The sequence below is a fragment of the Mizuhopecten yessoensis genome, unplaced genomic scaffold (genome assembly GCF_002113885.1).
Source record: "Mizuhopecten yessoensis strain PY_sf001 unplaced genomic scaffold, ASM211388v2 scaffold11129, whole genome shotgun sequence".
NCBI classification, from domain to species: Eukaryota; Metazoa; Mollusca; class Bivalvia; order Pectinida; family Pectinidae; genus Mizuhopecten; species Mizuhopecten yessoensis.
The window spans coordinates 770810-797994 of record NW_018408894.1 but is presented as its reverse complement, the minus strand read 5'-3'; the positions used below and the strand labels follow the sequence as shown (position 1 = coordinate 797994).

General features: G+C 34.9%; 1 protein-coding gene across 1 annotated transcript in view; it reads right to left on the bottom strand.

Moving 5' to 3' along the window:
• LOC110466300 (metal transporter CNNM4-like) overlaps positions 1–24491 on the bottom strand; it is a 36883-nt gene extending 12392 nt beyond the window's left edge. Inside the window, exons 1-3 of the mRNA XM_021522710.1 lie at positions 24194–24491; positions 13970–15017; positions 9080–9223 (exon numbers count right to left, since the gene is read on the bottom strand). Of these exons, the coding sequence (XP_021378385.1) occupies positions 9080–9223; positions 13970–15017; positions 24194–24490 (1489 nt within the window). The 5' untranslated portion in view covers position 24491. The remainder of the gene's footprint in view (positions 1–9079; positions 9224–13969; positions 15018–24193) is intronic.
• Between the last annotated feature and the right edge of the window lie 2694 nt (positions 24492–27185).

Here is a 27185-nt window from a genome sequence, read left to right as displayed (position 1 = left end):
TGGTTTCTCAATTAAGACAGAAATCAGTAAGAGAAAAAATATATTTTTGTCTTAGTAGTTCAAAAATCATGTTTACCTTTTCAGGTTTTTTCGAAGGAAGTCAAAAATTGCAAGGGACTCCAATTTTTCCTTCCAAGGTTTTATCTTAATCATTTCTTTTGTCTAGTGAATTGTTTCAAATTTGAAAAAGTCTGGCGCTATACTGATTACAAAACATTTTTGGGGGAAATACATTAGAATTGAGGTACAAACGTATACAGTACACATAGGTTAATTTAATTTATTTATTATGGAAATAATAATGAGCTAAGATCATGCTTTAATATACACATATACTTTTTAAATTCTCTAGACAATAGTTGAACACATGCCTATTTAATGAGTACACTACTACACGGCCAAGGCTATTGGCAGTGACATCAAATTGGTACTGTAGCTATACGGCCTCCGTCTTACATCATCAGCTAGTTTTACAAGGAGGAACAATCTGGTTTGTCGAGTGTTCACATTGCTTTACAAAAAAAATGTGTTCTGGGAAAACAGCCAGGCTAGAAGAATGTTTAAATGCGTTCTAAAATACAATTTCCACAATGTGCACATGCCAAACAATGAACGTGACTGTTATGAGGAGGAAAATCAATATCTGTAACCACAAGTCAGGAATATCACAAATATTAATTAGTTGGTTGTTAAGTGACATGGAGTTTTATTGAGGTGCTATTCTAAGACCATGGCCTTCACTTGCCAGTAAACAGTTGTAAATAATACACAAATATAAACATTTTACCAGCAGTTACTGCAATTTTACAAGACCTTCACTATAATGATTATTAGCAGGCTTTGGTCATCAGTCCATGGAATTTGAGATATTACTTTACGTGAACTAGCTAAAGTTACATGTACATTTTATGCTAAAGAATTCATCTGTTTGATGTTTTTTTTGCATGAAAAAAGCAGTTTAAAATAAATGCTATTGGCCATATCACCCAAGCGTAAAATTTTGTTTGAAAAAGACCAATTTTCTATTTCATTATATATACATAGCATACACATGAATTTGTTTATAATTTGTCATCTTATTTTATATGTCAGTGCTTCGTCATTCAATGAGGTTGAAAAGCAGATATGGCTGGAAGGGTATAGGGGACTTAATGATTACCATGGCACATCACAGGTTTTATATGAAACTAGAAATGTATGTCTGTAAGACATAAATGCCCCCACTGCCATGTGAAATTAGTTTCAGTGGTCTATAAAAAGTTACAACCACTTTGATCTTGATACCCTAAAACATGCACACACACAAGGTACTACACTTAAAGTTGATTTTAATATTTATATGTTTTTTCTGTATGTTATTACCATCTCCATAACATATTGAATGAAGTTGCTAAGTGTTTAAATTGAATCAGTTGATGATTTTCTATATATAGCAAGTGCGACCTTGGCCTTGACCTTGGATCCCTGAAACACAATGATGTCTGAAGTATACTCATACTTGACCTTTGTATAAAGTTTGACCAAAATCTGTCAAAGAATGAAGTTGCTAAATGTTCACATTAAATCGGGCGGGACGGACGGGTGTTTACATTGAATCGGGACAAAACGGGACGGGACAAACATGGGCAACACTGTAAGCCCTCCCCCCCCCTCATTTTATGGAGGGTTGTACCTTTGTATAAAGTTTGACCAAAATCTGTCAAAGAATGAAGTTGCTAAGTGTTTACATTGAATTGGGACGGGACGGACGGGGGTTTACATTGAATCGGGACGGGACGGGATGGACATGGGCATCACTTATATGCCCCCCCCATTTTATGGCGAGGGTTTAACAATACAGAACTGAGGTTATTGTGACCCCACCATGATGTAAATGCACTGATTTCCATATGACTCTTTAAAAAGAACAAAGAATGGATCAAAGGTCAGGTGGCATAGTGAATAGCGCAATTGCCTTTAACCAAGGTGGCTGGGGTTCAACTCCCTGATCGGACATGAAAAAGCATGGGGTCACCTGCCTGACCACCTTATATGGGTGGCCTCCAGGTTATGTGGTTCCCTCCCACATTTTAGACCCCCTGCGCACTAATATCCAGGCCAAAAACAGTGATTAATATACTAAGTTATATAACCTTTTAACAATTGTTGTAAAATAAATAAACTTGAAAGTTAATATATATATGTTATATATGTAAATATTTTAATATATATCTTGTTATAGAGACTAGTTATCATGGTCTGTATAAATCTATTTCGGTACTCAAGTCAAGGTTAATGGTGAAATAGATGTTGCAATGTTAGCATTTGGTAAGCAATACAATGCCTTTTTGTAATGATATACCTACTAATTGTACATACCAAGTCTGAAGTCCTTACATAAAACAACATATTACATATTAACATATCTAGATTGTCTATTGTTTTATTTATATTGATGTTGGCTGTAATCTTTTAGTCATTCTTTCATTTATTCATAATACCCGCGATATCTATATATGTTGTCTGTTCTTTCATTGATAATAAACTTGATATACCCGGTTTGGCTATTTAGTCCCTATAGATATTGCCTAACACCACTGCGACTAGAAGGACAACAGTTGCTGTGCCAACTCTGCAGTAAGAGGCCGGGCTGACCCCAGCATTGATTCTGACTCGGTATCATGCCTGGTCTTAGCTAACATCACCCAGCTAGCTAGGTAAGCCCTCACGTCTATTGATTGGGATAACCACTGATGCTTTATCAGGGTTCCAATGATGGATTTTCTCCTCCAATAAAAAATCCTCCACATATATATACATGTTCTGTTACATTTATCTAGCTTTCCTACATCCACTGTAATCAACGCATGTGGGCCGATTGTTCTACTTCAAAGCAGACATAACGTCGTATATACAACCTACCACTACCATTTCTTTCGACAGGAATTGCCGACTTTGGCTAATGGAATCCTTCACTATCAGTTAGATTTGTTCACAGAATCATCGGTAACCAAAAAACATTTCACAGGGACTTACAGATGATTCAATGTCGTCAAATGATGATCGTATTGACATGTTTTTAGTGGGACAAGCAGTACATTATTAGTCAAATACGTTGTTTGTAGAATTTCAAGTTATTAACACCTCACTTACAGTGTATATATAAACTGTAAATAGAAGGTCTATCAATCCAAGATACAAAAGCATACTTTGCGCAACAATGTAATAACAGATCATAAATATCCTGAAAATCCAATAAAAAGCCTACAGTTTATAGAGACCCATTATTGGTAGTCTCTGCAACACTTAGTATTGGATTCTTGTAGTTCTTGTAGTTCTACAAAAATACAAAGAGGTTCATTAATATACATGGTCTCTATTGATATTATTCATCTGTTTCTATTTATCCAAGCTAGAAAAAAACCCAGTTACCTAGTTGACCATGATGGCAGCCTTGATTTCTCTAAGCAGTAGTACTACACCTAAAATATTACAATACCATAAATGTACACATAGCGCTATAGTCTTGGTCGAAAATGTCTCAGCCAAATAGAGGCTGGGTGGCCTTCCCATATTTATAATTAGCCAAAAGGTAACAATTTTCGATCAAGGCCATGAGTTTTTATAATTAATCAAATTATCTAAACCACAGAAAAAAAGTGTTTTTAAGTAAAAAGGCATTGTGTGATAAGTATGAAATTTTCACAAATTAAATATCATCATATAACTTATATCTATGCCAAGTTACATGTTTATCCCCAAATGCCTTTTATGTACAATCAGCGGATAAACATTGGAAATAGGCAGCACATTTGATAAAACAATGAAAACTTCAAAGATTAAAGCAGATACTTTCCTTGAGGCTAGCTAGCTAGGAGACTTAAAATTACCAACAAGCAAATCAATCTTCTTATATTAAATCAATCATTTTACAGTAGTTCTAGTGGCAAATGCCATTTTTGATTTGTAGTTAACTTTGATAAGTAAAAAAAACAAATCAGGACCTGGAACTCACTTCAGCAAATATATGATATATATAATATAAAATACTAACAACTGATATATTATACCTATATAAAGGGTGTCATGATGCACCTTTTAATTCACTTAAAATTGAGAGATATTTGAAAAAGTCAAGTTTGAGATGTGTCCAGAAGCCATAACTCAGTATAAAACAAAAGGAAAATATGTAGTCAATATGTAATTTATGTAAGTCTACTTAAATGAGTGAAGTTGTTAATTTCAAGTCAAAATATTAATCAGAAAGGAAATTATTGAGAAAGGAAATTATTGAGAAAACAAATTACTTTTCAATTGAAAATGACCGAAAAGACCCCCCCTGACTTAATCCTTCATTTCATATAAACAATCTTCAAGTCACGATTGAATTTCTGTCATTTTTCAATCTGTTACATAATTATGCTGGTCTAATTTATACATGTTTTCAAAAACAGAAATGGTATTATTTTGGTTTTTAAGCTCATTTTGAAACAGCAAACTATATTTGTGATTTACCATACCACTTTTGGTACCCCCAGAAACCCACTTTTGGTAAAAGTTTTACCTTAGTTTTTCTGCATGTCATGCAATAGGACATCTTTGAACAAAATAATGAGGTGAAAATCTGAATATACTGGGGCCCAAAAAAGGGCCTTGTAGATCGACACTCATCGTTTGTACAGCAGGTAACTATTTTTAAAGTTTTTAGGTTTAGAGTCCGTCCTTATATAATGCCAATTCTAAAACTAGTATTGACATGTGGAGTTGGTAAATTATTCCTATCAATACTCAGTTTATGAGTATTGATTTAACATTAAGTTCACACAAGGCCTGCTTTAATTAAGGATTGAACCAGTGCTTCACATATTTCATTAAAGTAAATGTGTGTATTTGATTACATAATAATGATAAGAAAGTAATTTTGCTGAGCAAGCGCACCCAATCTGTTAATAATCTCTCACAAACTTGGCACCAATTAGGATAAAAACAGAAGGTCCCACAGGCCTGTACCTATATCATACATTATTCAATGTTGCTAGCAAACAAAACTCACATAGTTGACCTTCATCATAGGAAAGGTAACATTTATTTAAACAAACTTGCAGTTGATAGCCAGAAAGCTAATACCTTAAAAAACCCATGTAATTTGCGTACCTATGTAATTTGCGCAGGTACTTTTTGAGGCTGAAAATCTGGAAAAAAGCTTCTTCTCGAATATTTTGCACACCCAAAAAATTTGGGAAAAAAACAATGTTCATGCTCTGAAAATCGATCTCTAAAATTTTATTTTTTAAATATATTTCTTATGATTTTTTGTCATTGACGTAAAACGATATTATAAACCAAGAAGAAACTACGTAAATTGTGTATTTTGTTGTTTGTTTTCTTTTGATTATCTGTTTACACATAACACACGCGTGTGCGCATACTGGCATGTTCATCAATTAATTTTAGCTACATTTTACATAAAACGTTTACCTGCTTTAAAAACATACCAATTAATTAGTGTTAATGTGTTGTAACAGCTGGCGTATATCTCCTGGTGAAAGACATAATTAGATACCTTTTAATTACCATAATTACGATAAGTGAGAAGGGCTCATAATGGCGGCTTGGGTATCGTCCCGTCAAACCAGGTCATGTCACAGTTCAGCTATATTTTTTGGCCACACAATTTTTACCTACTGTAAAATTATTAAAATCGGTCATCTATGGTCATGACTGCTGGTTTGGCGACATTAACAGGTAAGTTAACCGGAGGGCATAACTTTAACGACATCGTCTGGTCCCGGACAATTGGCCAGGTAGGATCGCATGCTTCAGCATAAATTATTGAAACTTCTCAACACTACAGTCAATACAAATTACAATGCAGTAATTAGCTAACACTATATCTGTGATTACCCGTTAACAATAGCTCTACTAATGAAATTGCTTATACCTGTGTATTTTGCGCACCCCCCACTATGGGTATTACATTTCTGGAAAAAAAGTGCACAAATTACAAGGGTTTTTACGGTATACATTAAGGCTTTAGCTTGACACTATGTTATCTAAGCAAGCTTAAGCCACAGGCCAAATATTAACCCTTAGGTCTTATCGGCCTTTCAATTTTTTATTTTTTTAACACCATTGACCCCTCTAACTGAAAAAGTGAGCCAAGATAGTTTATTTGGGTTAATTTAAAGTTGCAATTAATATGTTAGTGGCCACATGTTGTTAACCTCACTCAGTGTTAGAGTCACCTGCCCCTGATTACCATTTCAACAAAGTTGTTATCTTCCCTTGAATAAATTTCGTTTGAATAACGTTTCGCTTGAATAACGTCCCTTGTGTTGAAAATCTCCAATCACTAAAGTGAGGGGGAAAAAGCTGTCGTTACGATGTAATCAACGTCGCCGTGGCAGTTACATGGCAGACACACAAGCCCCGACGTAAAAACGGCTGTTTTAAATGTAAACGAAACACATATACAGACAATTATGTAATTGACTAATAATGTACAACAACAATGTCCAATATGAACTGCTTGACCACGACTATGCAACAAAAAAATGTGACACTCGTTCACACATTGAAGAGACGCTATCTACTGAGGCCCTTACTGACAATCTGACTGATGAGCCGGCACCGATGAGGATCCCTTCAGTACTACTAATAGTGACCAAGAATACACCAATAACTGTTTATAACCTGGTCGCAGGGTAGACGAGTGGTTGAACTTGCAGTGCTATCGGAATACCTGCACCAGAAAGGTTGTAAGGAATGCGGCACTAGGCTACGGCTGTGCAATACCCAGCAGGAAAGACATTATGGTCTTGGAAGTCTTTTATACAAACAAGCAAGTGTATCACACGGCATCACAATAGTCAAGATTATATTTTTATATTTGTCACACATAAGTCCCAAATTACTGACTCTCTTCTCAAAAAAGTGTTTGGTGTTGTGGAGAGACGCCACATAAAAAATTAAGAAGAGAATGCGTAATTCCGGTCTTTATATCGTTTACATGTAGTACACGTATATATTCAGTGTGAGGTTGACGACGTGATGGTGGAGTTTCAGGAATTTCAAATGTCTTGTCTGAATTTGTCAACGCACTTTCAAAACTCAAGTTAATTTTTTATATTACATACAACAGTGATTTTTACAATGTTATATTTTTATGCCACAATATTGTATGTTGTTATTTGTACATAATGTAAAAGTTTATTATTGTTTTATATTATGATATCTGTGATACCACAATACATATAGTATGTTGTTATCTGTATATAATGCCGAACTTTATTATTGCAATATAATGTGATATTTTTTATATCACACTATGGTCAGTTTATTATTGTTTTGTTCAGAATGTTAAACTTTATTATAGTTGTATAGTGTGATTTTTTATATCACAACATACAAGTTTTTTTGTACAGTTTTAAGAAATTTATTATTGTTGGGTAAAGTATGTAGAACATTGTTATTGTTGTTGATTGTGACATTTTTGCTATGACACAGTAAAGTACCGTGTTTGTTATAATGTTATTTATACACAATGTGCAATTTGTTATATATTGGTCATTACATTTGAAGTAATTTTATTGGTTGGTATGCCTACTGTATTATATTTGTAAATAAACATGCCTAATTGTATGTTGTAAACTGTATATATGAATTTTTGACATTTATAATTGTTATTATTTGTACAAATGTAAGAGTTGTCTCCCTTCTTTGTTTAGTTTTTTTTGTATCATTTTTTTTTGTACAATAAGTAAGTTCGCAAGCTATTTATTTTTTGTCACCTATATTTTCTTTTCGTTGTCCTTAATGTGCAACACATTAAGGACAACGAAAAGAGTTTTATTTTATTTTATTTTATTTTATATTTTTTTTGTGTTTTGTTCATCAATGATGACATTGTTATTACTTTTTATGTGTTATATTTGTAATAAACCATTGTTGCATCGAATAATATATATTTTGTTTCATTTTGTTCAATTGTAAAAAAAAAACAATAAAAAAAATCGAAATTTCATAATTTCCCAAACATTCTGAAGAAAATCCTGCAAGGTATGGGTTATTGTTCAGAAATAGTTTGCTTATGCAATAGAGATGCCGTAGAAAAACAAGAGGCCCAATGGGCTTGCATCGCTCACCTGGTGTTAATCTCACACTTGTAATCTTAAAAGTGGACTAAAATACAGTTACAGGCAAAATATCAGTGTTTCATTCATAAGAACCTATTAAAAGATTTAAACATATGACACCTGTGACCTTGAATGTCGAACAAGGACATTATATTATTAGGTTGAACAGAGATTATAGTCTTCCAACCCAGCATGCTTCTGGAAAAAATCATTACCCTGGACCTTTTGGTTATACAGAACAAATCATTTTAAGATTTAAACATATATTGACCACTGTGACATTGAATATGGGTGAAGGTCATTCACTTGGTAGTCCTTCATCCCAGCATGTTATTGGCCAAATATCATCACCCTTGGCCTTTTGCTTATTAAAAAGAAGTCATTCAATGGTTTTAAACATATTTGACCCCTGTGACCTTAAAATATATGTCAAGGTCATTCATTTGAACTTGGTAGTCCTTCATTTCAGCATGTTACTGGTATTATCCTAGGCCTCTTGGTTATTCAGAAGAAGTTGTTTAAAGGTTAAGAACATATTTGACCCCTGTGACCTTGAATATAAGGCAAGGTCATTTATTTGAACAAACTTGGAAGCCCTTAATCCAAGCATGTTACTGGTCAAATATCATCATCCTAGGCCTCTTGGTTATTCAGAAGAAGTTGTTTAAAGATTTTAACATATTTGACCCATGTGACCTTGAAAATTGATGAAGGTCATTTATTTGAACAAACTTGGTAGCCCTTCATCCAAGCATGCTTCTGGCCAAATATCATCACCCTAGGCCTTTTGGTTACTCAGAAGAAGTTTAAAGTAAGAAGTTGACGCCGGACGCCGGACGGACGCCGCACCATGCCACTAAAAAACCAATGCCTCGATCATTACGTTTTTAGGCGGAGGGACGGGGATCCTTAAGGGCTTCAACAAATCAGACCATGTGATCACAACATTTGGCATATATACATACTCAGTGTGTCTGTTTCATCAATGATCTCCCCCTGAATGATCTCTTCAATGACATCTTCGAGGGTAACAACACCTAGTGTCTCGTAGAAAGGGTCCCCTTCTCCTTCATTGTTCACACACCTCACAATCGCCATGTGAGAATGTCCTGAAATTAGGAAAAAGAAAAAATTATTCACAACAATCCAGGTACATACATAATAAAATTTTACATTTATTTTATCAGGTCATCACTTTTCTAAGCAAAAATTGCACAGTAAAAAAAAGTCAACTTTTTTGTGTACCAGAACTCATCCCAAAGACTACCCAAATTATCATTACAGATTCTTGCCTAACTATCTATATTTCATGCATTTATAAAAAAGGAATCGCATTATATAAGCATTGTCTGAACATTTTTCTCCAGAAACATTTTCACAATTTTCTGTAGTGGTTTTTGAGAAGAATCATAGTAATTCAATGGTTACTGTAAACTTTTGTTTCAGTGTTTTGCTACATTTGTGATCATCACTCTATACACATCACTCTATACACATCACTCTATACACAAACGATACCACAGAAGGAAGCTTGTCAATGACTTTGATATATATCGTCTTCAACAGATCACACGGTGTATAGCACTCACTGCACAAGAGCAGTCGGTGCGCTAATTGGCCAAATCATTGGCATGACAGCAGATTTAGAACGGAAATGCCAGTTTAATCTACCAGCTATACTTGACTTTTAGGTGGGTCATTATCTCTATATATAATGTGAGGATATCATTTCACCCTTATACATTGTACCCATCCAACATATAGCAGAACTTTATATATATCCTGTACAGTTATACACATTGTTATTTACGTCAGATCACACATTCAGCACCCAACAACATGATCATATTGGCTCCCTGTCTGGCACAACATTAAAATTGTGTCACTATAGGTCACAATGTTTACACCAGTGTACATACATATACATGTATCAGAAGTGTTGGATTTAGAAGCTATTTGACAAGCTACATGTATCTGTGTTTTCATTACATAAGTTTTATAGATATTGAATGGTTTCCTGTTGATTTATATACATCTAGGTATATTTAACGACTATGACACTTGACAGCTTGAGTGTAAAGATTTAATTGAACATGGATTTGTGGTGTGTCATGACTTAATTCAACAATGTGGTGCTGAAGCCACTTCAACAAAACATTGAATGTTTATGTACACACATAACATCAGATATTTATGTATACACATAACATCAGATATTTATATACACACATAACATCAGATATTTATATACACACATAACATCAGATATTTATGTACACACACATCAGATATGTATGTACACACATAACATCAGATATTTATGTACACACATAACATCAGATATTTATGTACACACACAACATCAGATATTTATGTACACACATAACATCAGATATTCATGTACCAATGTGTTAAAAATCAATAAGAACTGGATTTTAAACTAATGCTATAGGTCAACCTTTAATCAGATTCCTGTATATTGCAGACACTATTGTCACTGCTTCTACATGGCTTTAATATACATTAGTACAATTTATTAAACGTGTGTATGTGATTTTGTTCATTATAGACACTGAAGACAGAGTGGCCATGACATGTATAACTATTAGGATGACAATGAGGACCGATCCGGAGCAGCTGTCAGCACTAGTACTACTTAGGTCAAGTACCTGTTTCATTATAACCCCTCCCCACCCAACCTCACCATACCCCCAAGTCAGGAGGCATGTTAAATGATTCATATATATATCTACTTGTACACAAACACGGTGTACATATTTATATCTGTTTGAAGCACCCTGTTAGGGCTAAAATCCCATATCAAGCCTAAATCAAATGACTGGTTCATGTCTCATCACATGATAGTGATCTGAATGGGCAGGCTTTCATATACATACACATAGGAAAATGTTCATACTGTATTCCAGAAACTTTCAGCCAGTCAAGTATTCACCCATCACCAATAACTTGGGCCTGTATCGCTCACCTGGATATCTAAGCAATCATGGCAAAATAGTCTCCAAATGAGATACAAAGGAATATGCCAGACCCCAATACCAATTCTTGTAGTATGTGTGTATTAGATTTTTCATTCCCAGCAATTTTATGTATGGTTATAGGGTGGGGATCTTAACTGTTTCCAAGCTGTTACTCAGAAACTGGGTCCCTATATAGGGGTTTAGTTAGACCCCAGGATCAATTCTAATATCATGACTGCATTCGTCTCTTTTTGTCCAGCATATGTATTTACAGTCTTGGGGTGGGGATCTCAACCGTTTCAAAGTTATGACCCAGGGGTTAAGTGTGCAAGGGTGGGGAAGACCCTGGGGTCAATTCTAATATCATGACTGCATTCGTCTCTTTATGCCCAACAATTGTATATATAGTTTTAGGGTGGGGATCTTAACCATTTCAAAGTTATGACCCAGGGGTTAAGTCTCCAAGGGTGGGGCAGACCCAAAGGCCATCCTGGAAGCAAATGTGCATTCATCTCTTTATACTCAGCAATTGTATATATATGCATGGTTTTATAGGGTGAGGAACTCAACTGTTTCCAAGCTGTAACTAAGAAACTAGGTCCCTAGGGGTCAATTCTAATATCATGACTGCATTCGTCTCCTTATGCCAAGCATTTGTATATATTTACATTTGTAGACAACAGTACCAACTAAAAATGTTTGTATGATTCAATAAAAGCAAGTGTGTAGTAATATCAACAGTACTACAATTGTACCGTTGCATCACCTCTGACCCCCCCCCCCCCCCCCCCCCCCCCCCCCCCCCACACACACAATTTATATTGGCACGGCCCGTCAGGGGCCAGACCAAATTGGTTCCCCTTTACCCAAGGATGCTTCAGACCAAATATGGAACAAATCCTTTCATTACTACAGAAGAAGAAGGATTTTAAAGAATTTGCTATATTTCTCCTATTGGGCCCCGCCCCTCAGGGGCCAGACCCCCAGTTTATACAAAATTGGGTTCCCTTTACCCAAGGATGCTTCAGACCAAATATGGTTGATATCCATCTCTTAGTTCCAGAGAAGAAGTCACTTTAATCAATTTAGTCCAATTGCACGCTTTTAGCCCCGACTCACAGTTCATACAAAATCGGTTCCCCTTCACCCAAGGATGCTTCAGACCAAATATCGAACAAATCCTTTCATTCCTACAGAAGAAGAAGAATTTTAAAGAATTTACTATGTGTTCCCTATTTGGCCCGCCCCTCTGGCCCCTTGGTGGCCAGGCCCACAGTTTATACAAAATTGTATCCCCTTCACCCAAAGATGCTTCAGACCAAATATAGAACAAATCCTTTTATTCCTTCAGAAGAAGAAGGATTTTAAAGAATTTACTATGTGTTCCCTATTTGGGCCCACTTCTCAGGCCCCTGGAGGACCAGACCCACGGTTTATACAAAATTGGTTCCCCTTCACCCAAGGATGCTTAAGACCAAATACGGAACAAATCCTTCCATTCCTACAGAAAAAGAAGGATTTTAAAGAATTTGCTATATTTCTCCTATTGGGCCCTGCCCCTCAAGCCCCTGAGGCCAGACCACGGTTTATACAAAATTGGTTCCCCTTTACCCAAGGATGCTTCAGACTAAATATGGAACAAATCCTTTCATTCCTACAGAAGAAGAAGGATATTAAAGAATTTACTATGTGTTCCCTATTCGGCCCATCCCATCAGGCCCCTGGGGGGCCAGACCCACCATTTATACAAAATTTGTTCCCCTTCCCCTAAGGATGCTTCTGACAAAATTTGGTTAAAATCTGCTCAGTCGTTTCACTTTCACACATACATGTGTAGCTGGAGACGAACAATCCACGGCCAGACCGGGATTCAAACCCAGGACTTCCACTCTTGACGAACACTCTACTCATTGAGCTACCTGGTCACCAGCAGTCTGTATCAGAGTTCGAGGCAGGTGAACAGTAAATATACACAAATGACTGTCATCAAATACAGAAATAACTGCTAAACACTGTAATCAACTGCACACAAAGATGTTCCATATACATGCTTGTCAATGCAAGTATTACCTTGTCAATATTGACCAAATATATGGCATCTATCAGCACTATATATATATAGATATAGGTGCAAAGTCATGTATGACTCTAGTTCTGGTATCGATAATAACATCTTACTTAGATATTCACAGTCATACAAACATAAGTATATGTACAGACAGATATCAAAAGCAATATAAATACACCGCCATACTATCCTTTCAAAATTCAATTGTACACATATATATATATATATAGAATAAAATAATAATATCCAAGATCTGCCTTAGCTTACATTTATCATTTACGTTATATTTTTTTCTATATTTTCTTTTACAAGAACTTGTTTATTTATTATCTACTATATATACGTACTAGACTGATAGGTATGATGCACATGTCAGCAACAATATTATGTATTAGTCTGTTACATTGTAAGTCTTTACAACAACTAAGCTTCTATGGTGACAGTATGTCCTTGGATATATCATGATGAGGCTCTGCAAGTCAATTAAGGGCTAGTGTTTTAAGGGGCCTTACACTCCACTTTGTCACTTGGTGATGATTCTCCTCTGTTGCTATATGAAAATTATCCTTATATATTGTAGATTTTCAATTATACCAGTACAGTCTATCCTTGAAATAACAATTAATGACCTTATATTTGGTTTTTTAAGAGTCATACATGATTATCTCCCATTGCTGTAGAACCGATGTGATACTAATACAATTTACCTCGACTCTATTCTGTAGAACAAATGTTGTGCTATCAGGTTTGTCTCGCAACTTAACCTCTATCAATGTATAGAGTAGATATCTCCAATGGCAGGGACTTACCTTTCCTAAAATCCTGCAGCATTTGGTCCAGTTTCTGGTCGTCGAACACAAACACCAGGGGGTGCTGGAAGAACTTGATGACAGTTTTCAATGGTGTTCTATCATCTGGATCAACCAGGGCAAGATCCTTGATGTTGAGTAGAGCAATAATATTACTTTTATCTCCTTCATATACAGGAATACGGGTGTAGCCCCGCTTCATGATTTCTGTCACTGTCTCAAAATCTAGAAGAGATAAATAATCTAACATATACACATCCTCAATTTTGGTCATAATGTCTTTCACAGGTTTTCTTGTCAATTCTAATGCACCTTCTATAATATCCACTTCCTCTTTATTAAGGTCATTAAAATCTTTAGTCACCCTCACAAGCTCAGACAATTTTTCACGGTCATACACCTGACCAATTTCCTCCCCTAGAATTTTATCCAGTAAAAGACTAATAGGAAATGATAAAGGAAATGTGATAAGCATGAAGATACGAGTTAGCCAGATAGTCCGAGCCCCCACAGCCAGCCCATGTCGAGAACAAATAGCCTGTGGAATGATCTCTCCAAATATCACGATGCCGAGTGTGGCACCTATCACTGCATACAGACCGTTACTCACATCGTCCAGCAATATTGTGAGAGTGTTGTTGACAAGGACATTACCTAACAAAAGAGTACAAAGGAGGAAGTTACCACGCTTCCTAACTGGATTTATCTTTTTTGCATAACTTTTTTCATCTTTAGAACCACATTTTTCTATGATTTTCAATTCTGTTTTGTCCAGGGACATCAATCCGAGGTTGAGGCCACTGAAGAGGCCAGAGAGGCAAAGAAGTAATCCAATGAGGGCAATCTGTATCCATAATGGCAGCAGGGTGGTTTCTTCCACTTTCACTACCACCACAATACGTGACAGATCATTCTCCCCTTGGTGGTACCAGCAGCTGTCTACCTGCTGGTCTTTAGTACAGATATGGTAGTACCTCTCCCCCGGACCGAAGGAGCGAAGATTCACTGTCACCGTGGCATACCGACCATCAGCGCTGGCATCCATAACCTGCAAAATAGTATTATTAAATACAAGAGGCCCAATAAGCCTGAATTGCTCACCTGGTATTAATTAAAAGTGGACTAAAATACAGCTACAGGCAAAATATCTGTGTTTGATTCATTTGAATCTATTAAATGATTTAAACATATGACGCCTGTGTATAGCCTTCCGTCCCAGCATACTTCTGGCTAAGTATCATAACCCTGGACCTTTTGAATATTCAGAACAAGTCTTTTAAAGATTTAAACATATTTGATCCCTGTGACCTTTGAATATGAGCAAAGGTCATTCATTTGAACAAACTTGGTAGCCCTTCATCCCAGCATCTAACTGGCAAAATATCATGACCCTAAGCCTCTTGGTAATTCAAAAGAAGTTGTTTAATGGTTTTACACATATTTGACGCCTGTGACCTTGAAAATAGGTGAAGGTCATTTGTTTGAACAAACTACGTAGCCCTTCATCGCAGCAAGATACTGGTCAAATATCATCACCCTGGACATTTTGGTTATTGAGTAGAAGTTGTTTAAAGTTTTAAACATCTTTTACCCCTGTGACCTTAAATATGGGTGAAGGTCATTCATTTGAACAAACTTGGTAGCCTTTCATCTCAGCATGCTACCGGCAAATTATCATCACCCTGGGCATTTTGGTTATTGAGAAGTTGTTTCAAGTTTTTAACATATTTGACCCCTGTGACCTTGAATATGGGGTGAAGGTAATTCATTTGAACAAACTAAGTAGCCCTTCATCCCAGCATATTACTGGCCAAAAATCATCACCTTGGCTCTCTCGGTTCTTCAGAAGAAGTTGTTTAAAGGTTTAATACATATTTGACCCCTGTGACCTTGAATATGGGTAAAGGTCATTCATTTGAACAAACTTGGTAGCCCTTCATCGCTGCAAAATACTGGCCAAATATCATCACCCTGGGCATTTTGGTTTTTCAGTAATAATTGAAGGTCATTTGTTTGATCAAACTTGGTAGCCCTTCATCTCAGCAAGCTACTGGTCAAATATCATCACCCTGGGCATTTTGGTTATTGAGGAGAAGTTGTTTAAAGATTTTAACATGTTTGACTCCTGTGACCTTGAATATAAGTCAAGGTAATTTATTTGATCAAACTTGGTAGCCCTTCATCGCTGCAAGATACTGGCCAAATATCATCACCCTGGACATTTTGGTTATTGGGGAGAAGTTGTTTAAAGTTTTTAACATATTTGACCCCTGTGACCTTGAAAATGGGTGAAGGTCATTCATTTTAACAAACTTTAAATTTGTAGCCCTTTATCCCAGTTTGCTTCGGGCCAAATATCATCACCCTCTGCCTTTTGGATATTCAGAAGAAGTTGTTTAAAGCAAAATTTTGACGCCCAACACCGGGCCAGGTGAGCTAATAATAATAATCAATAATTTGAGGTTCTTAATTATATACTGCTGTATCACAACCTAGTTCGTAGGTTGTCTCAAAGCGGTTCACACACTGTTATCTGTGGTTATTGGGCCTTTGCAACCAGCCAATACCTTTCTCAACTCCCTGGGGAGCATACAGACAGAGCTGCCATTTTGGCGCTAACAGCTAGCATTCAACAATTCTAGCACTGCCCAACCACATACTCATTTACAGCTGAGTAGACTGGAAAAAGCAGAGTAAAGTATCTTGCTCAAAGATACAACACAGTGCCTTTTTGTGACTCAAACATGCAACCCTTCAGTCACAAGCCTGGTGCCCTACCACTAGACTACCGTGCCTCCTATAATGATAATATAATAAATAATAAACCTGTCTAGACGAGGAATGGAAACATGCAGTACACATGTTATATATATATATATATTATAAAAGCAGTAAATGATCCTTACAAATGAAGAAATAATATAAAAAGAAAAAATTATCAACAACGAGTCTATAGTACTTTCATCTTGTCAAGGAGATTCTTGAGACTATTATTAAAAAGAGTCTGAAGAATCTCTTTGATGAGATGAAAGTACTAAAGACTCGTTGTTGAGAATTATTCTTTTTATAAATATATAGTTGCAGTATATAGAGTAATCTTCAAACCCATAGCCATTAAAATATGTCTTGATATACTTGTATGAACTGACTAGTTCTTACAAAGTTAAAGGAAAAGCATGATGTAAGTTCATGTGTTTCTTGCTAAACTACATGTATACCAGAAACAGGTTGACTGTCTGTCCACCCATCAGACAGAAAAGTTTCCTGACAATTTCTGAACTACCGGACCACTTTAAACAAAACTGACAATGAATTGATCAGTTTCTTGTGTTTAACTGTGCAATGCACATTTTGTTTTGTTTCAAGATCGACTTTTTAACATGATCCATGCTTTTTTTGGTTACAATTTAGAATATGGACAAAGGGAAGTAATCCCCCTGCATAAATTGTATACACCTGTAGAAGAAAGCTATGGCCAAAGAAATGCACCTTTTCTAATACCTTTGTTTTATTTATTGATAAAAAGTAATGCTTAAATATCATTAAAGGTAAAGAGTCCAAGTTCTCCGTGATGCAATTGCATCTCTATAAGATAAGATTTTTAGAAAAAACATTCTGACTCAAAAGTTGCTTTGCTGATTTACTATACTATTGGATAGTGTGGTAATATATATGTAGGTTAAAATTTTATAAAAGAAATACATTCTGTTTATGGTTTATAGTTATGGGAGATTTGAATCCCAAACCTCTTGATTATTTGATTACATTAGGGAGCTTACTGCACTAGTGGTTATAATTATGATATTTGTAATGCTAATATTTTTCTTAATGGAGATAATTTCAAAATGTTTAAATCCTCTAAAAAAGCCTGCAGCAAATAATTGTCTTTGATTGTAAATATATATATATGTAAGCAGAAAAATTATCCTTACGGACGAAGAATATTATAAAAAGAAACATTCTCAACAACGAGTCTTTAGTACTTTCATCTCTTCTAGGAGATTCTTCAGACATATATATACATGGTCAATGGAAGTGTCCTGGCCTAATTGTTCTACAGTAATATCTAAACTTAACATAATGGGAGCTTATATAATTATACTGCATGTCTGGAAAAACACAGTGCATGGAGACAGATATCCTTAAAACAGATGTAGCAAGTTGTGGAATTTCTATCTACTCAACTCAAAAAACTCTGTTTCATTCAATCTGAGTGGAATATTCTTTCTTTCAGCAAGCTTCTGATTTGCATATATATGACTCTGTTATAGCCATGAAATTGCTTATTATGCATAACAAAACTTGTGTTTTACATTAATATGCTAACACATATCAGTGCGGAATTAATTTCTAGGACAACTCTTTTTTGACACTGTCGTTACTGTCACATATATATCATCATGACGTACATATACGTCCTACCTGTAATACATATGATAATATGCACTATATGACACTGTAATTAACTACCTGAAGCCAGCAGTTCAAACTTGATTAGCTTTACAATTCATAAACCCAAATCTTCAAAAAAAAAAAGGAATATAAAAAATCTGAAAACACAATATTTTGTATAATTTCCTGTGTTTATGAGATCACTATGAAACCCTTAACATTTTGTTTAAGTTTTGAATGTCAATATAATGTGGGGAACAAATTCAAGATGGAAGTCTTGCATTAAAAGGTCATTAAGCTTGTCAGACTTGAACAACTGTGCCAAGGTCTACATCCAACTTTATACCTGAACCCAATCTGGTGATAAAAGCTAGTATACCTGATCTTTTCATTGACGATATCTACCCAAATCTTCACCAGACAACAAAACACAGTTTAGATATAGAGGTAGATCCAGTGCCTTTGATCTACTTCTGAACTGTTTTCGCGCTGAACTGACTTTTTAGCTATACGGCTATATAGCTATGACGTCTTTCTATTGTAAATCTGCACAATCATTGATTAGTGTTTGTATATATATACAAATTAAAGTTAGAATATATTTTTAGCATTAGTTATTGTTTCTTATCACAGAAAAGAAACAATCTATACTGCTGCCAGGTTTAACATGTACAACTTATATTATACATGTATATATACAGGTACACATGTAGATATGAAATAAATAATATACAAAATGTATATCATGTATTAAAACACATGAACAGGCACCAATTTTGCATTGCATACCATACACGTATGAAACATGAATATTAAATTTTCATTGTATGAAGTATATAAATAATGTCATTAACTTCATATTTATGAATTATTTATTTTTTCAAATGTCCGTCAAACAATTTCTTGGTTCATTCAAGAAGAATGACAAAAATACTCACACAAGAGGCCCATGGGCCTTAACGGTCACCTGAGTCTACAATATTTATTTTTGTTGTTGAAATATGTACCAATTTGAGTAAAAAATAGTATAATGTTAACTTAACTTTGTCAGGACCATGAGCTGATCATTCCTAGACCAATTTTAAGTGAGATCGGCCTATTAGAACTTAGTAGCAAAATAGCGGCCATGGCAGCCAAATTGTATTTCTGATTGACCCGAAAAATAACAACACTTTGTCAGGACCATGATTCGATCATTCCTACAAAGTTTCAGTTCAATCGGCCAAGTAGATCTTTACTTTAAGTTTGAAATAGTTTACCAAAATGGCAGCTGTGGTGGCCATATTGGATTTCTGATCGACCTGAAAAATAACAACACTTTGTCAGGACCATGAGTCAATCATTCCTACAAAGTTTCAGTTCAATCGGCCTAGCAGAACTTGACTTTAAGTTTGAAATATGTTTTCAAAATGGTGGCCGTGGCGGCCATATTGGATTTATGATTGACCTGAAAAATAACAACACTTTGTCAGGACCATGAGTCGATCATTCCTACAAACTTTAAGTTCAATCGGTCCAGCAGAACTTGACTTTAAGTTTGAAATAGGTTTTCAAAATGGCGGCCGTGGTGGCCATATTGGATTTCTGATCGACCCAAAAAATAACAACACTTTGTCAGGACCATGAGGCGATCATTCCTACCAACTTTCAGTTCAATCGGTCCAGCAGAACTTGACTTTAAGTTTGAAATAGGTTTTCAAAATGGCCGCTGTGGCGGCCATATTGGATTTCTGATCGACCCGAAAAATAACAACACTTTGTCAGGACCATGAGTCGATCATTCCTACCAACTTTCAGTTCAATCGGCCCAGCAGAACTTGACTTTAAGTTTGAAATGTAAAATGTTAACGGACGACGACTGACGAAAACGGATAGCAATAGGTCACTTGAGCTAAAGCTCAGGTGACCTAAAAATGCTAGGGTTTCCTTACAATATATTTAGATGTATGCATACATAACATGTTAATGTATATTTTTTCAGCTGATGTTATATTTACAATAAAGAATCTTAAAATAAGACATGAAGCAGGGAAAGTTATAACTATATAGTAAAGGATGTATACTTTTTTCTCATCCATTATTTACAAAAAAAAGCAGTCTATATTGAGTATATACATATTTCTAGTAAAGTACTGTACATAACTCATCAGTCATCACCCTTGTGCATTTGCCTCTATATCTGGCCATAATAAATATATGTACCATAGATGAATATATTTGTACTACCCAGTATTTTTCAGCTAAGTCAGTAAATTACAGTGAAGGGACAAAACGTTCTGTCCAAAAAAGGACAAGGGGGGGCAGGCAGAAATAAGGGATGGGGCACTCACAATTTTGTCTAATTAACGGTACAGTGTAAATTAATCTAATCAATTATAATGAGCTAATTATGAACCAAAGCTTTTTCAGTGTCGATGTGGCTATACCAATTCCACAAAATATTTCTTGTACATTCTGTACGTCATTTATGCATATCTATTTTAATTTGATGGCCTTTAAGATAGTGAATATAAGACCCTGTTTGGTGGAAGTCTTTTAATTTGTTAATTGCGCTAAGGCAGGTTCTTTACAATCATTTGATAATAAAAATATACATATTATCAAAACGAATTAATATGCAGCTAAGTTGTAGTTTTGTTTATATGTAAACATGTACATATACACACAAAATATGCTACATGGATGATTTTTTTGTACTACATACATGCTGGTCTATATATATAGTCTGATTATAGACCTTGACATGGTGCATTTATACAGCATACATGTATATCTACAGCTCCTGAACTTGTAAATGTGATAGCTAGCTGTAAACATGACATATATCTGTAGTAGGTAGACCTGTGTTTACCTGTTACAGCCCGAGGTCAGTCAGACATTAACAGGCTTTATGTACAGACCAAATTAGACACAGACATTAAGATAAAAACAATATCCAGTTAAATATTATTTATAGAAGAGTTGGATCAGACAAAACGTTGACAGTATATATACGTATACGTATAGACTATATGTACACTAGTCAGGTGTTTTTTTCCAATAATCTACCGAAAAACTGACTATATTTATATAGATCTGACAGATTTATATTTTTATTCTATATTTTCCTTCTCAAGGACTTATTTATTATCTACTATATATATATATGTACATATAACTATAATGTTGTTTATGCAATGATCTGTGCGAGTTGTTCTGAATTTTACATGGGACAATTTTGTTGTGAATTACGTCAACATTATATATGACACTTCACAGACAACAGACAAAAAAAGTGACCATCTTAGATTGTTAACTGTTATAAGCATAAACATTCTTGTGCAAATGATAAGTTCCATGTAGTTTCTTATATCAAGCTACAGAGGACACTGTACAGCGAGAGTCAAAAGAATCAGTGTTAATCGATGTATTAAAACCTGACTTAAATTGTTCTAACAGCACAGATCGATCGTTACATGAATAAATAAAGAAAAAGTATGTGAAAAAGTCTGTTGCTATACTCATGCCTGTAAGTTTATATAACTGTATCTATTTCTGTAACACCATCTTTGTTGTTCCTCAAATGTTGACGTTATAAAGTGCATTGTTAATTTTGGCGTCAATTTTGGTAGGTTGTATTGCGACGTCATAATGTATCATGACGTCGATCACTTTCTGTGTTGTGTTGTTGTCCTGTCAACGTGAATAGACCATTCCCCTGATGAACCTCTAAAGAGGAGAAAGCGCTAGGGAAGTCGTAGAAACTCTGGTCTTTTATTTTTTTTATAACTATATGTACATATATTATTATTAATGTACATGTAATCTTTCATGTATGTTTCAGGTACCCCGACCGACCCTAGTTTTTACTTTTGACACTAACAATTTTATCTCACTTGGATGCACATATATTTAAGTCCCATTCAAGCTCCCCAAAAATCATAAGCATCTTTAGAACACTGATATCTCTATATCATAGGCGGGTACGTATACGTATCAAAACCAACCTTAAATCCCATATTATTGTTCAAAAACACCTAGCACAATTTGTCTGAATATCTAGGTTTGGTGATTTTTGTAATTTCTTAATTTCACATAACAATTGATAAGTCTTGTAATTGCAGTACATTTTAAATATATAAGCACCCCAACCCCCCAAAACAATGAAGATAAAACAATAATAAATCCCAACTGACTTACACGTTTATTTTTTTCATTCATATGTTACCTGAAACATACAAATTTTATTTTTGGGCCTATTCTTTACAGAGGCCAACAGTGGAAACAGAATGATTTTTTAATAATTCTTTAAATTTAAAAAAAAAATGGGATTGAAAAATTATGTATTATTACAATACATATTGTATAATATGTTTTAAAAGCATATGAGCATGAGGAGAGCATACATTATTATGTAGTTTAGCACCCTGTCCATAGTATTTCAAAAAATATTGGAGGAAAAATTACATGTTTATATATATATATAATTAGCAGGGTTGGTCATACATAATGTTACAGGAAGAAATACTGTCTATTACAATCTGATCATTTTAGTATGTCTTTTTCACACACAATACCAAAATCTGTGCAAATATTGTACACACAAGACATTTAGTCTGAACATTTAGAACTAAAGAGCACATCCTGAATAGGGTTCCATTCATAACCAAAATAGATGTCAATTGAAATCCAGATGTACAAGAAAGTTGTTTCAATTGAAATTTTGTTCTTGTAGATTAAATATTGTACAAAATGTACATTTGTATTTAGTTTACCCTTCTAATGAACATCGGTCTGGCATGATTTGTTTTGTACCATTTATACATACATGAATATGTAATATCAAAATTTATATGAACTACATTGTACATGAAGATAATAGTCAGAATTTCAACTGTCATTAATTGTCTGATATTAGAAAGGTCAAAATGAACACATGTCAATAAAAGAGTCCTTACAAAGCTCAATTTGGGGAGTCAAAAAGATGCTCTCATGATCTGAAGGGTCTATATAGCTACTGAGTGAAAGTCCTGATAGTTCAAAGGATTGTAAAATGTACAATAAGAATAACCTATCTTTTAAATTTATAACTGGAATATAAAGAACACCTTCTAAAACTCTTACTATATCTGTTACATGTACGCATCACACATGTTTGTATCCTTATAAAATGCCATCTGTAGTATTTGTTTGTATTATGCCCTGCAGACAGATTGGGCCTGCAGCCATTATACACAATCATAGAGTGTCAGTCTGTCAGTCTACTGACCATCAATCTCTTCATATAAACGTTTAATATGTTAGGTGTGTGTGAGTCAATAACCACAGGAACATATCTACTTCACTTTGAGTGACGTTCATGTAAAAAGCTAATAAAGAAAAATGAATAGTACCTTTTTAACTACATTGTACTATTATTTCTTGCAATATTATTTAGAGCACAGCTAGGTGCTAGCCATGTGTGTGTCAATACACCTTAAATATAATAATAAATTATAAGCTTTGATCCAATTTCTGGAATAGCTTACTGTGCTAAACATGTCGGAATGATTTGGACACCCTGGTGATACCATGGCAGGTGCAAATTTGTATGTGCAGGACATGCAAAATTCCCAAATTCAGTTATAGTCGTAACCATATTTGAATTTTTTGTCTCGGAACGATTAAGTATAGTCCCAAGCACATTTTGCAGTGGTAGCAACAATCTAAATTTATGTTTTTTTATGACAGGTTGGTTATACACAATCCCTTTTGGAGCCCCCCGAGCAATAGGATTTCGCAATCATGTTTGCATTTATTTCAGTATTATTGGTGCATCTGTTTTGCAGTCGTCTTCAGCTAACCAATATTTACCTGATATGTCTCCGTCTGGTCATATTCGTTGCATGGGGACCCGGGTTGGCTATCACCGTGGGTTGTGAAGGTAACCTTACCGAGGCCAGTCAGGTTCCTCCCCACCAACTGCAGTTTCTGCTGCATATTCGCGTAGATGAACAAATTGCCATGGCTATCGCGTTTACTGTCAGCTTCGCTAGATGTGATTGCGTATACTTCTGGTGCACCAAAACCCTGGCATCCTGCATGTGCATACTGACAAAATGGTATCAAAACAAACAGCAAAACAATATATTTCCAAACAGTTTCATCCATATTCCGGAAGTGATGTCAAAATAGAAGTTGGAACCGAACTACAAAAATATCCGGAAATATTTCTGTCTTTCTTGTTAACATATTGACGCGTGGCGATAAAGCAAACACAATAGATGTATTGGATGAAAATGTTTTAATCAAACAGGAAACAAATACGAAGAAAATCACAGAATGTGATCATAATCTTATTTGAATCATTATTAAAAAGAATATAAAACATGTAGGATGAAGGTCGTCATTAATTCAGTCATTAATAAATGAGATATTCAAATTTATTTCTTTATTTTCTTGATGAGTAACTTATATATCACAAGTGAAATGAACATTTTTTGCCATGTATATTTCACGGGTGTGCAGCACTGTAAAGAGTTAAATATTACAACGTAGATATAGTACTAGATACGGCCACACTTATCATCATTTGAGTCACAAAATCTCGCCAGTTCCTTTATATTAATATAGTAACTGGCTTTTGATATTTGCATACTTGAAAGCCAATATATGGCGACGATAGACATACTTAACAATTACAAAATTATAAATGTCCATATTCCGGTCTCGTTTTATCGTCCGATGAAAATACAATAAATATAGTAAAATAATTATCCAATTAGTTATTCATGCATGAACAATGACTATATTTTATTGACACGGATATTTCAGAAAGTAAGACACGTTGGGAAATCAATTTTTGGAAAATCACCTGTACATTGTACTTTATTTTGATAATACTTTATTTATAAACAAATTCCACCGACTTTCGACATTTCCTGTTGTAATGCATATAAATCATATATCTTAGGTAATTTAATTGCGTAATACACTCACCAAACGGAAACATATATAAATAACGTTTGAGTTACCAGTTCCAGGGCGGTCAGGCAGGTGAAAAGGTATGACCTTACCCGACTTATGTGTTTTCTCCGGGTTCTCCGGTTTCCTGAGTGATAATAACTTGTTTCCTAATTGATGTTAAATATATCAAAGTTTACATATACTTTTTAGGGCCTAAATCTCCGAAAGTAGCATTTTTGTAAGTTAGATGTCCATCGTTATACCCGGATACATTTTTTAAATAGGTAACTACTTTGAGCTTTCCTGTATCAAGACAGACAGAGTTACTTCCCCTATAATACAAGGCGAACAAGCACCGTCCTAAGTTTTGGACTTGTTTGAATACTGCAAATACCCAAGGTCATCTCTCTCCTTTTAAATTTACTATAACTACTACTTCACTGTGGTCACCTTATGCCTCCTCTCACGTCTACCTATAGCTAATGACCTATAAATAAGTAGCCCATTGCCCTAAGGTCGATCGCCTGATATAAGATAAGCTAACCCGGTGACCTGAGGTAGCCCAGTTTGTCAGGTAGTCACAGCCCTGCAAAATGTCAGGCAGTCACAGAATAAAGAGGAGATATAAGTGATCATATAGGGGGAAGGTGACATGAGGTAGCCAACTTACAATAATAGGGGGAGCGGTGACCTGAGGTAGTAACACTTCATATAGAAAGGAGAGGTGACCTAAGGTAGTCACAGTTCATATAGAAAGGAGAGGTGACCTGAGGTAGTAACACTTCATATAGAAAGGAGAGGTGACCTAAGGTAGTAACACTTCATATAGAAAGGAGAGGTGACCTAAGGTAGTCACAGTTCATGTAGTTCATATTCATTTCGTCCGATGATATCTTTTCTATGAACTGCATGAACTCGAATCTCATTTATCCTTCCGACCTTGACATTTGATTTTAATTACCTACAGTACGACATTACGTCTCAGTTCTAAACTCGTGGATTTAAATTTCAAGATCTTTGACGTCTTTTTTCTGATTGGCTACTGGGGTGTTGTTAGTATCAGTCTTTTTTCTTAATCATGTGTCCTAGACCTGTTGAACATGAAACAAGCTATATTTCATGTACCCAGAGTTTCCACTCTGAGGTGTTTCAATCTACTCTCATGCATTGCTACACATCCTGATTCCCTGCTATGGGGTTCCAAGGTTTACGATGCTTATACATTTGTCCATATAGTGTTAGACCCATGATGACCTATGCATACGTTCACGAATTCATCAAGACATATGATTTGTTGAATTGGATATCACGTGCCATAGGTGTGTACATGCGATCAAAATGTCAAAATATCCATCTAATATTTTTTTAAAAGTTATAATGATTATTTTAGCAAAGACAAAATCAGTTGAAATTTAAATGCTCGCATATCGAACAATATTGTGCAATACTTATTGTATAGTACTTGTTAATAAAATAAGTGAGTCGATACAGAACAAAACAAAGCGAACATTTTACTGTATCATACATTTTATGATATCAAACATTTTACTGTATCAAACATTTTACTGTATCATACATTTTATTGTATCAAACATTTTACTGTATCAAACAATTTACTGTCTCAAACATTTTACTGTATCAAACATTTTAATGAACCAAACATTTTACTGTATCATACATTTTACTGTATCATACATTTTACTGTATCATCCATTTTACTGTATCATCCATTCTACTGTATCATACATTTTACTGTATCAAACAATTAACTGTACCATACATTTTATGGTATCAAACATTTTAATGTACCAAACAATTTACTGTACCATACATTTTATGGTATCAAACATTTTAATGTACCAAACATTTTACTGTACCATACATTTTATGGTATCAAACA